Raw genomic sequence first — 12,471 nt, 5'->3', positions numbered from 1 at the left:
GGAGACAGCCCAAAGCCCCAGGCAAACGCCATATGCTCAGCTGGGTTGAATTGCTTTAGAGGGACCCTGTATTGGAACAGTACAGTGCATGAAGATATGGGAAGCCTCTGGACCATCCAGAAGCTTATAGCTCAACCAACAATGAGTTTGCAACACCGCTCAGGGGCCCATATGCAATTACATTTTTCACCTGAGTTTTCTCCTTGGTGATATTTTCAAAACTTGTAAGTGAAATACCTTTTAAGCCACCAGCAAGCACAAAAATACTTAAATTGCAAAGCGCTGAAAAGTTATTTTAAGTACAAGATTAAAAAATGATCTCCTAGGTGAAAACGTAGGAGAAAAAGCGGGAACTCAGGTTGCAAGATTAGTGCTGCTGATCGGTATTATGGGGTTAATTTACAGCATGCAGGACTTTGCACATGCTCAGTAGCATTCGTATGCTGTTTTGATGGGTATGCTGAAATGTTGGTACACTGGGCCGAGGCAGAGGTGAGAGTGGCTCCAGCCTCAGGGCGCACTGTAGGAGGGGGCGCACAACTCACTCAGCTATTATTCTCCTATTGTGTTTGAAGCAGAAATAAATTAAAAAAAAGGCGATACATTGCAGTGACTGCCTGCCAGATAACTAGAGATTAAGGTGTTGGGGGATTGGGGGACCTGGGATGTCTCTTAGTCCAATAGCAATCAGTGCGTGACGGCTGGGGTGGGAGGGATGGAGGGGCGCACCTTGGTGTCTCAGCCTTGTGAATGTAATGTGAATGTAAAAAAAGAGGATTCAGCATTACCACTTCCACTTTGCAATCACCGATGAAAGTATTGCCACAGCATTGTACGCACTGCTGGGTATATGTTCCCTTGTTAGCGATGACGCTACTGGTAGCGTGTGGAACCCAGTACAGGCTACTTTCACTTGCAGTGCAGATCAGAGTGGGTCCACTTGCTGCAAAACTAAGGAGAGTGAGAATAGAGTGCTAAGTCCCGCCCGCTGAGGTATCTGAGCCACTCCCATTACGGATGCGAGTGCCTTATCATGATTGCCTGCATTTTGAGGAGAGGCTTCATGATTGGCCCAAGTGTGAGCAGAAAGTTTTGCAGGACACATGCTGCAAGTCTTTCCACCAAAGTATTGGACCCACTCGCAGGAAGCGTGTGGCTGCCTCTGTTCAGTGACGGTTGCAATTTTTAAGTAGCCCTGGATACTGTACCAGCAATTTTTCCAGCCTGGCTATGCAGCCCTAAGGTATACTTAAAGGACAACTGAAGTGAGAGAGATATGGAAGCTGCCATATTTATTTCCTTTTAACTACTTGCCGACCGCTCTATGGCCTTCTATGGGGCTAGCAGGAGATCGTGCGCAGGCTGCGCGCGCATCTCCTGCTTGAAAGGCGGAGCTCCGCTCTACCTTCAGTCTCCCAGCGCCGCTGGGAGACGAAACCGCCTTCTAATAACTGTGCACAGCGCTGCGATCTGCAGCAGTGCTGTACTGGGGAGAGCCGTGTGACACGGCTGTTCCCTCCATAGGCTGGGAAGTGATCGGCTGTCATAGGCTGAAGCCTATGACAGCGATCACGCTGATTGGCTGGCGGGGGGAGGGAGGGCACAACATAAAATAAATTTAAAAAAATAGCCAAATTTATAAAAAAAATTATAAAATAAATATTTATTTAAAAATAAACAACTGTGGAGCAATCAGACCCCACCAACAGGGAGCTCTGTTGGTGGGGAGAAAAGGGGGGGGGGGGATCACTTGTGTGCTGAAGTGTGCGGCCCTGCAGCTAGGCCTTAAAGCTGCAGTGGCCATTTTAGTAAAAAATAGCTTGGTCACTAGGGGGTTTAACATCATGGTCCTCAAGTGGTTAAGCAGTACCAGTTGCCTGCCAGCCCTACTGATCCTCTGCCTCTAATACTTTTAGCCATAGACCCTCAACAAGCATGCGGCAGATCAGATGTTTCTGACATTATTGTCAGATCTGACAAGATTAGCTGCATGCTTGTTTCTGGTGTTATTCAGATACTACTGCTGCCAAACAGACCAGCAGGGCTGCCAGGCAACTGGTATTGTTTAACCATTTACCGCCATCCTAACGTATTAAAACGTCATGCTTACCGCTATTAACAGCAACATGACGTTTTAATACGTTGCGCATTCCCGCCGCTGCTACCGCCGTGTGTCCGCCGCTACCGCCGCCATTACCGTCGGGATCCCGTGCTGGGCGATTGGGGAAGAGGACCGAACAGTCCTCTACCCAATCGCAGTGCCTGGAGTGAATGGACGTGACCGCGAACAGCGGCTACGTCCATTCACATAAACAGGAAATGTAACAGTTTAATAAAGTGTAAAAAAAAAAAAAAAAAAAAGTGAACACGTCCTATGAGTGTTCACTAGCGCTATCTTGTGGCCAAAAAGTATATTACACCTACAAAATACATACATTTTCAAGTATATACACATCATTAATAAAATTACACTTCCAACCCTCCCCCCCAAAAAAAACACTTGTAACAAAAAAAATAAATAAATAGTTGCCTTAGGGACTCAGCTTTTTTTATTCTATATTTTATGGGGGAAAATTAATTTTAATTTATTACATAGGGGCTTGTAATTATGGCCAGAACAAACAGAAAAATAACCACTTATATTTCAAAATAATATACTGTCGCCATACATTGTGGTAGGGACATAATCTAAACGGTTTAATTATCGGGACCACTGGGCAAATAAAACGTGTTTGTTTTATCCACAGGAGAATGTTTAATTTTAAAACTATAAAGGCTGAACACTGAGAAATAATGATTTTTTTTCTTTTTTTTCTGTTTTTCTCATTAAAATGCATTTAGAATAAAAAAATTCTTAGCAAAATGTACTATCCACAGAAAGCCTAATTGGTGGCGAAAAAAACGAGGTATAGATCATTTTCTTGTGATAAGTAGTAATAAAGTTATTAGGGAATAAAAGGGAGGAGCGCTGACAACTGAAAATTGCTCTGGTCCGTTAGGATAAAAACCCTTGGGGGTGAACTGGTTAAAAGGAAATAAATATGGCAGCCTCCATATTCCTCTCACTTCAGTTGTCCTTTACCCTTGTAGTCAGGGCCAGTTCTAGAGTTTTTGCCGCCTGAGGCAAACTGTGATGCCCCCCCACCCCCCGTAGTATAATTTCCCCCATTATAGGTAGCTAGAGGGGGTAGCAGTCAGGAAGGGGGGCAGCGGGTACAGCGGTGGGAGGGGGGGGTCGGACCCGCTGCCCCCACCGAAGGCCAGACGGGCGCTTCATCCCAAACAAGTGCCGCCTGAGGAACCTGCCTCACCCCGCCTCATGGGTGGCCTGGGGCTGCTTGTAGTCCACCAAAGGTGCAAGTGCTTGTACTGTACCTCCAATTGGAGGACAGAGTTGGTCTTTTGCAGCAGAGAATGTACCGGGGCATGCTGGGCCATTTCTAGGGAAATTTCTGATATAGTAAACCACTTTTCCTGGTCCCTTGGAGTGTTACTATAAGAAGAATATACTCTATATTGAAACCCTGACTCTCGGGCGCCCGGACTCACCCTATGTTCCAAATAGCACACTATATGACCTGAGGAAGCGAATGTTTTTCGCGAAACGCGGTGTTGAAGTGCCAATAAAATAGTGTTATCTATAATAGTCTTGACTCTTCATATCAGGTAGGAATATCCAATTTTTTCCTCTTACCTGATTATAGAATATATACTATATATTTATTATATTAGACTTCTATATACATCATATGGGCGCCTCCTTACACCCTGTCGGATAACCTGTGACCCTAGTGTTTTCACTAGGGACAACTCCTCTGCGGACACGTAGAAGCGCATTTTTCCTGGGAGCCGTGACCAAAAGGCCGAGCGGAGACGGTACTACTCCGCATGCACTGGAGGTGGTTGCTCTTTACAAGCAACCTACATTTGTGAGTATTTTTCTTCAGAAACTAGCTCCCATTTAATTACGTTAATACACGATACTGGGCTCCTGGTATCCCTGTGTGTTTTTTTGTCTTCAATCAGTTTATGCAGTATAGTAAAGCAACCACAGGATATCACTGTAAAATGTAAAGTGCTGCAATGATCTCTATGGTATTGTTATTTCCTGTATTCACTCTGTGTTCCTCTCAGGTAAGCTGCATTACCTGATGTTTGTGTATGTTTTATCGCTGCATGTATTTCTTCAGTAAAGAGTTCTAACCTGTTATACTGGGTGCCTAAGCCATATTTTATAATTTTGTGATATTAAACTCGTGGCTTACAATGAAAGTGTACAGAAGAATTTTATATTTCAAGAACTAAAAGAAACACAATTTACTTACATAATGCGGTAATTACTTTCAACATAGTACAGAAAACACAGGCTCTTTCATGCTTTATTTATATTGCAGTTAAGTCTAATTAAATATATCTCCAAACATCTTGGCCAGTCAGTTGTCTGTTGCCCTTTCGTAGTTCTTCAGTAGAACGCTTGAGGTTCCCCATTAGCTGCGTAAACTGTCAGGTTTCCTCTGGCATCCTGATCTTTCTCTATTGCTTCAAACAAAGACTTGAAGTTACCAGCTCCGAAGCCCTATAATCGGAAACAGAGGTATAATTACTTTGTAATTCTAGAAATGAACTTGTACTTCTTGAATCTTTTTATTATGTAGTTTAACCTTTTGACTGCAGTTGATGAGCTAAATCTTGACATGACTGTACCTGTCATAAACAGCTATCACTTTTCTTCTCCTCTTCCCTAGTTTACTGTGTAGGAGTCTGATCACAATGACAGGCCAGTGATCAGGATACCTGAAGCCAAAGGAAATAAGCGAGTATGAATTGTCATGGCTCGCTCGCTCATCTCCAATGGCAGCAAGCATGCAGTGATCTGTAACCTGGGAATTGGGAATGCCCTCCAGAGCACATTTCGATTTGCATTAGTGTACTGGTCTCTGCACCATGTGATTAAGGTCAGGAGGTCTCTGTTCTCCTTCTCTAAAAGCAGAGGCGTATCTAGGGGGGTGCAGGCATGGCTCATGCCATAGGCGCCACAGCACCATGGGGCACTATGTCTGCCCCCTCCTGGCTTGTGCTCCACCACCATACTGAGGGATACTGCTCGTTACTTATACTTGGGGGGGCTAACTCTAGCAACCTATACTGGGGGAGGGGCTACTTATACAGGGAGGAAGAACTTGTCTAATTACCTATGTTTGAAGGGCACCCTAAACTGGTTGAATACTTATAATGGGAGGGTACTTCTGGCTACCTATACTGGGGGCGACCTCTGGCTTCTTATACTGGGTGGCTAACTCTGGTGACCTATGCTGGGGTATACCTCTGATTAATAATACTGGGGAGGCTAATTCTCATTACATATACTGAGGGTACCTCTGGCTACCTCTTCTGGGGTGGACACCTCTAGATATCCATGCTGTAGGGACACCTCCAGTATAGACATGGGGTGCAAATAGATATGGAGCGTAATTTCAGTTTTTGCCATAGGCGCTATATACCCAGATACGCCCCTGTCTAAAAGGCTAGACATCAGTGTTCTAAAGAGGACCTGTTACCAAGCTATGTTCTGTCAAGCTCCTTGTAATGGGGCTCATTTGAAGGGAACATTAAGTTAGAGGAATGCATAGGCTACCATCTTCATTACCTTATAAACAGTGCCAGTTGCCTTATGGCAGTGCTGATGCTCTACCTCAAATCATGGGACACATATTGTCCACACTGCTTACTAAGGAGTGGAACTGCACTTGGACCAAGAGCGTTAATGGCTGTATGTGGTGACCTGGAGGAGTTATTAGCTGCACTTTGAAGTCAGGAGGGGTTAATGGCTGCAATACTTATGCAGTGCAACAATTAACTCCCCCTGAAGTGCAGTCATTAATTCCACATGGCCCCCAAGCGCAACAACCACTAACTTTTCTGGATATGACTTGAGTCATTAAGAAATGCCAGCTTAAAAGGGGGTCAAATATTGGGGTTGACTTATCCACGAGGTCAACTTCTATTCGATTACATATACTACATCCGAGATGTGCTGTACATTTTTTTCAAGAGTAAAATGTACTGTAAAGTACTTTTTTTTCCCTATGTCGCTGTCACTTATAAGGTAGTAAAATTCTGACCGGTTTTGAACTAGTCCATATCCTCATAGGGGATTCTCAGCATTTCCTTTATTATAAATAAAAGCACTCCCTGGACAGGATGTATACAAAAATGCCAGCTGGCCTCCCTTCTCATTTGCATACTGTTTTGGCTATTGGACTGAGCAACTGCTGTTCAGTTAGTACTTTTTAAAAATAAAATATGTCCTGAGAATCCCCATGAGGAAATGCAGTAGACCAAAATCAGATTCTTACTACTTGAGGTCAGGGCCGGTTTAAGCAACAATGGGGCCCCAGGGCAAAATAAACCTGGGGGGCCCCCCCAACATATACCCCGGAACAAAAATCGGCATTAGGGGACCTTTTTTGCAGCTGGTATAGTCAGGGTGTGAAGTCCCAATCGGTCGGAGCTCCACATTCTGGCTATCCCAGCCTGCATGGGGGACAAGGGGTTAAAAAGTTTCAGGAGGGGGGACCCCACATAATTTTTTTTTTAAATTCCCACACTCTAAACATAAAAAAAAAATGGGAAAATAGGAAAAAATGCCAGGGATCTTCATACAGCCATATTGCGGCTGTTTAGCGATCCCTGGCCAAAGCGCTGCGGCTGTGTTTTGACCCCCTGGAAACCCCGTCAGGAAATTTATTGCGCTTTCATTTGATGCATGTAAAATTACACTACTGTTAGGTTTGCTACTAAAAGTGACATTTACCGCATTTAAAAATATACTTTTTTCCTTCTAAACTTTAAAATCAATTTTCTCAAAAACTATAAGGTCTTTTTGAATAATTGTTTTTTCCTCTTATTCCTAATGATCTCCTTAACATATCCTGCAAATTTAGGGTTTCTAGCATTTAAGGTGGAGTTGCTATTAAACATTAAAGTCGGCAGGTTTTTAAATGTATATTTTTTTTTCCTTTGAAACTTTAAAATCGATTTTCTCAAAAACTATAAGGCCGATTTGAAAATTTTTTTTCCTCTTGTAGCCACTGGGGGCCCCTACAAGCTCTGGGGCCCTGGGGCAGCTGCCTCATTTGCCTTAATGGTAGCGCCGGCCCTGCTTGAGGTAGGCATACATCTAGCGATGATGAGCAGATTCGAGACAAATCTCTCTGTAATCAAATCTGATTAGAGAGAGATCTGTCAGCTTCCCATACTACAGAGGCCAATTCCCGATCAATTTCATGCTGAAATGTATCAGGAATCGGCCTTGTGATGCCACATCCGGCCACCTCACCAACGCCATACCAATAATGTTAAATGTCCTCCCGGTGCCCAGTGTAAGTGATACATTACCTGTCCATGCCCTCCACTTGTCCTCTGCTGGCTCCAAGAATTTCCTCCATTCTCCATACATGCACGCCCCACGTGGTGTAACGTGGCCACGTATGTGACGTCTGATGTCACACACAAGTCCTTACTAAGTAACCACATGGGGCGCGCGTGTATGGAGAATGGAGGAAGCCTGGAGCAAGCAGAGGAGAAGTGGAGGGCGTGGACAGGTAATGTATCACTTGCACTGGGCCCCCGGGGGACATTTAACATTAGGGGGACAACATTGGGGGTTTGTCACTTGTCCCGATATCGCACGCTGTTACCGCCGTGCACTCAATCGAGCAAGTCGGCCCAACATCTTGCAGCATGTGCGATCAACTAATGCAACCAATTTTGGGCCGAAATTGGTCGAATTGTCGGTTGGGCATGCACTTGACGGCACCGATTTTTATTCAATTATAATAATCGAATTGGATGGTCGATCGTCCGTCAAGTCGCCTAATGTATGGCTACCTTTACTTTAAGGGACAGCAACATAGGAAAATTTTTTATTCTGGAACATTTGTACATTTTATACATATGCATACACATTTACAATTTTATGCTATAGTGGTCCTTTAAAAAAAACCTGTAACGAAAAAAACCTCCCTTGGGGGGTACTCACCTCGGGTGGGGGAAGCCTCCGGATCCTATTAAGGCTTCCCCCGTCCTCCTCCGTCCCACGGCGGCGGCGATAAAGCTCCCCTAACGGCAGGGATGTAAATATTTACCTTCCCGGCTCCAGCGCGGGCGCAGTATCGGCTCTCCGCTCGGAGATAAGCGGAAATAGCCGTTCGCTGTCTGGCCACTCTACTGTGCAGGCGCAAGTCTCCTGTGCCTGCGCAGTAGAGCGGACCTGACAGAGATCGGCTATTTTCGCCATCTCCGTGCGGAGAGCCGCAACAGCGCCCCCACTGGAGCCAGGAAAAGGTAAATATATCAGCGCTTATCTGCCTGCAGCTACAGTGGAGGAGGAAGCCTCATTGGGATCCTGAGGCTTCCCCCTCCCAAGGTGAGTCCCCCCCCAGGGGAACTTTTTTTTGCTACAGGTTCTCGTTAAGGCTTTATCGCCATTTAAGTTACCTATATAAAGTTTTGTACACACACACAGACTCACTCTCTTTATTACCTGTGCGTAGTCTCATATTTTATTTTTAGTAGTAATATGGGAGTGTGCTATTTTGGTAAGAACTAATAAGGATGTTAATGTATTTTTGATGATCATGTTATTATGCTTATATGTTATATAGAAGTGCAAATAGCGTACAAGTGTTTGGCAGTGAAAGAGCTAGATCTAGCCATTTATATTTACTAAGCCTGTATATTCTTCCCTTCTTTTCTACCCATAGTCTTCCTGGCTATCCCTGCAGTCTTCTATGCAAACACTGACAAACTTGCAGTTGATGTATCTTTGCGCACTGACACACTACATCTGTGTGTACAGGAATGTGCTTGGGCCTGCTGGTAGGTCAGTCTAGCACTGCCTGTCATACTGTGCATTGTATTGCCTATTCCATCCTCCAGGAACTGACATGGTTTCAGTCAAGATAAATGTACTTACAGATGAAACACTTTTACTTGGAGATGGTGGATTGAAGCCCTAGGTTAGCCTCCCATTTGAATGCATAAATTAGCAGCACACAAAGTTTTGTGAATTGCATGGCTTTCATTTTTGCAATAAATATATTAGCACACCTTGCTCCTGGCTTCTCTGGCTCCTTTTGAGACAATTATGCAAGAGATAGCTGTCCAAAGTCATCTCACCATCACTCACATGAGGTAGTCTGGGTGCAACAGCCAATCTTTCCCTGTGTGCTCAGACCACCTGGGAATTACAATAGTGGTTGGCAAATTGGTGCCTACCTGGTTGGATTGCTTGAGAGGGTTGGCCAGTGTTGAGAGACACCAGTACTCAAACTAAAGCTAGATAACACACACATGCCAGATAACACTCAAATTGGCCATTCAGGACTTACTTCGTTGAGAATCTAGTGTGTACAGGTGCCCACTAATGTTGAATAAAGATCTGGCATGCTGTATCTTTAGGGACAGCAATGCTCATCTGATTACTGAGCCCAATGCACTTTTTCCTACCCGCTTCCTCCACTCCCTCTCACTGGAAGTCCTTATCATGCCCTTAGGGGCGTAACTACAACTTGACAGCCCCACCAAACCATTTGCAAAACCCTACCCCAACCCCCCACCCCAAAATCACAGTACATCCATTCCTTGTACTAGCAGAACATGACAGTGGAGTATAATACATTACCTGCCTTCAGTGGAGCGTCAATGACTCCTGTCTTTACTGTAACTACGCTCCATGCAGGCTATCTTCTTGTGTGCCACGCGACATATAGAGATGGGAGCTACAAGGAGATAGCGTGTATGGTGCGGCTACAGTAAAGGGAGGAGTAACAGCTCCACTGGAAGAAGGTAATATATGATCTCGCTCTGCTATCGCGCTGTGCACCACACTAGGATGATGCCCCCTGGCCCCCCTGTGATGGCGGGAGTTGCGGGAGCTATTGTTATGCCCCATGTTGCTCTATGCTTTCATCTCTCCTCCCCCTCCATTGCAACAAACACATTACTAGCATATAGGCTAGAGATGCATCTGCACAGCATTCAGTCCTGAACTGTCGCCTGAAAGTTAAAGTCACGATCCCTGACGGTGACAGTAATTCTCTGTGTGTGTACCCACCTTTAATTCTCACCTAAAAAAAAAAAAGTTCACAATCATTTGGGCAACAGGAATTTTGTGTGTGTTTGTATCTTTTAAAGCTGAACCTAATTTTTGTTTGTGCAAGTTTTGTATGTTTGATTTCCTACACACACACACACACACACACACACACACACACACACACACACACACACACACACACACACACACACACACACACACACACACACACACACACACACACACACACACACACACACACACACACACACACACACACACACACACACACACACACACACACACACACACACACACACACACACACACACACACACACACACACACACACACACACACACACACACACTGATATTATTATTATTATTATTATTAATTTACAAAGAGCCAACATACTCCGGGGCACTGATATAACTCACGTGGTGGTTGTATCTTTGTATGACTTCTAGGAAGAGTGTGGGTCTATCCTGCATTGGTTTCGTGAAGATCTGGAGAAGATAACCTTTATCATCATAGTCAACCAATATTTTCAGTTCCTGTAGTTAAGAAATAAACAGTATTAATCCTATTGCTAATCAGTTGACATTACTTAGTCAGAAGTCTTTGTTTCTGAAAAAATAAGGTAATACCTGTAGGACACTAAGATCTTCCTTTACTTTAATCTTGGCTGTTTTTAGGCTGTTTCTCAAATCATCATAGTAGGTGTCAGGAGTAAAAAGAAACTCGACTCCACGAGATTTCAAGTGCTTCACCTGCAAGACCATACATACATTGAATTACTAATGGAGAAATTGTAGAAGCCTCCTTTATTAATAGCCAAAAACAAAACTGAACATTTTTATAACCAAACACTTGCATTTTAGAAAAGGGTTCATTGTTAGTATTGAAATTTGCTTTTAGACATGACAATTTATCAGTGAATTTGAATGACCAGACATATACAAAAAGCCAGATCACAAAAGTAAATGGATTATAAGATGTATTTGAGGTAAGTGAAAAAAAGGAAAGACACATAGCTCATCTGTTTATGAAAAGGAAGAATTACTTTTTCAGTAAATGATGGTCCCCTAAATGCCCTTTCTACTAGATCCAGAACTTTTTGAGTTGTTTTCTGATCCTAGTGGGTAATGTGGCTGTTTTAGGGTTTTTGTAAGAATTCGTATAGTCAGCATGGTGACATAGTGGACAGGACTATCTCCTTGCAGCACTGGGATCTCTTGTTCAAATCTTAGCCAGGACGCAATCAACATGGGAGCGGGCCTGGCGCTACCATAGGGGCCACCTGGGCAAATGCCCTAGGGCCCCAAGCTGGCTGCATGGCCGCCCCAGGTTACCTCCAAACTTCCAAACAATCCATGGACCCTAGCAAAGTAGCATCTCACCTGTCCTGGCGGGTGCACTCCTGCCAGTCCGTGGCTCTGTGTGCCCCCTGTCTTCGTCCTAACAGGGGCACCTCTTCGTCCTGAGCTGGAGCATGTTCTTACATAATAACATGCCATGAATCATAAAAAAGATGCCAGCGGTGGATGAAGACAGGGAATGCATGGAGCTACGTGATTGACAGATGAGTGTACCCACCAGCACAGGTGAGATGCTACTTCACCAAAGGCTCTGCAGGATCCCCAAGAACTATAACTAAGTTGGGGAAGGGTGACTTGGGAGGGCCCGGCCATCAGCTTGGGGGCCATGGGAGGGAAATTGGGCATAATGCTGCTTTAGGGAAGGGGGGGAGGCACTCATGTATGATTGGAGAGGAGGGGCGGTCCTGTCAGGGGGGCCTCCAGGTTAGTTTTTCCTAGGGTCCCATTTTAAATAGAACAGGGCAGGAGGCCCTGTGTAAGAGATTGTTTTCCCTGTATTTGTGTAGGTTTCCTCTGGGCATTCCAGTTTCCTCCCACATCCCGAAAACATACTGGTAAGTTATTCTCCCACCCCCCCAAATGCAAAAAATTGGCCTTAGACTATGATAGGGACAATATACTGTGATCAAATTGTGAGCTCCTCTGAAGCACAGTCATTGACAGGACTATGGGCTCTATAAAGTAATATAGAAGGTGTCAGCGGTTTATAAAAATATGATAATAATTATAGGGGTTTAATAGACCTCTGGGTACAGAACTAGTTATACTATGTGACAGCTTGGTACACAGAGTACCCAGATATATCTTTCCATGTAAAATAAGGCCCCTGAAGTTACATGACATGCAACAGCCCAGTTGATGATTCTGTGTGGAAGATTGCTGTTTAAAAAAAATAATTGTGCATGAAATTAAAAACAAAAACGGGCACTAATACGAAATGCTTTAAGTCATAGAAATCAAACTGCATCCCGCTGATGAATGGCCCAGAAT

General features: G+C 44.3%; 1 protein-coding gene across 1 annotated transcript in view; it reads right to left on the bottom strand.

The window, feature by feature from the left end:
* Positions 1–4,352: 4,352 nt before the first annotated feature.
* The window catches only part of LOC137546959 (4-hydroxyphenylpyruvate dioxygenase), a 74,962-nt gene continuing 66,843 nt past the window's right edge, over positions 4,353–12,471 (bottom strand). Inside the window, exons 12-14 of the mRNA XM_068270044.1 lie at positions 10,750–10,872; positions 10,540–10,656; positions 4,353–4,576 (exon numbers count right to left, since the gene is read on the bottom strand). Coding sequence (XP_068126145.1) covers positions 4,463–4,576; positions 10,540–10,656; positions 10,750–10,872 — 354 coding nt within the window. The 3' untranslated portion in view covers positions 4,353–4,462. The remainder of the gene's footprint in view (positions 4,577–10,539; positions 10,657–10,749; positions 10,873–12,471) is intronic.

This window comes from Hyperolius riggenbachi, chromosome 2 (assembly GCF_040937935.1).
Source record: "Hyperolius riggenbachi isolate aHypRig1 chromosome 2, aHypRig1.pri, whole genome shotgun sequence".
Classification (NCBI taxonomy): Eukaryota; Metazoa; Chordata; class Amphibia; order Anura; family Hyperoliidae; genus Hyperolius; species Hyperolius riggenbachi.
Note: the sequence above shows the minus strand (reverse complement) of the source record. Positions and strands in the feature narration are given on the sequence as shown.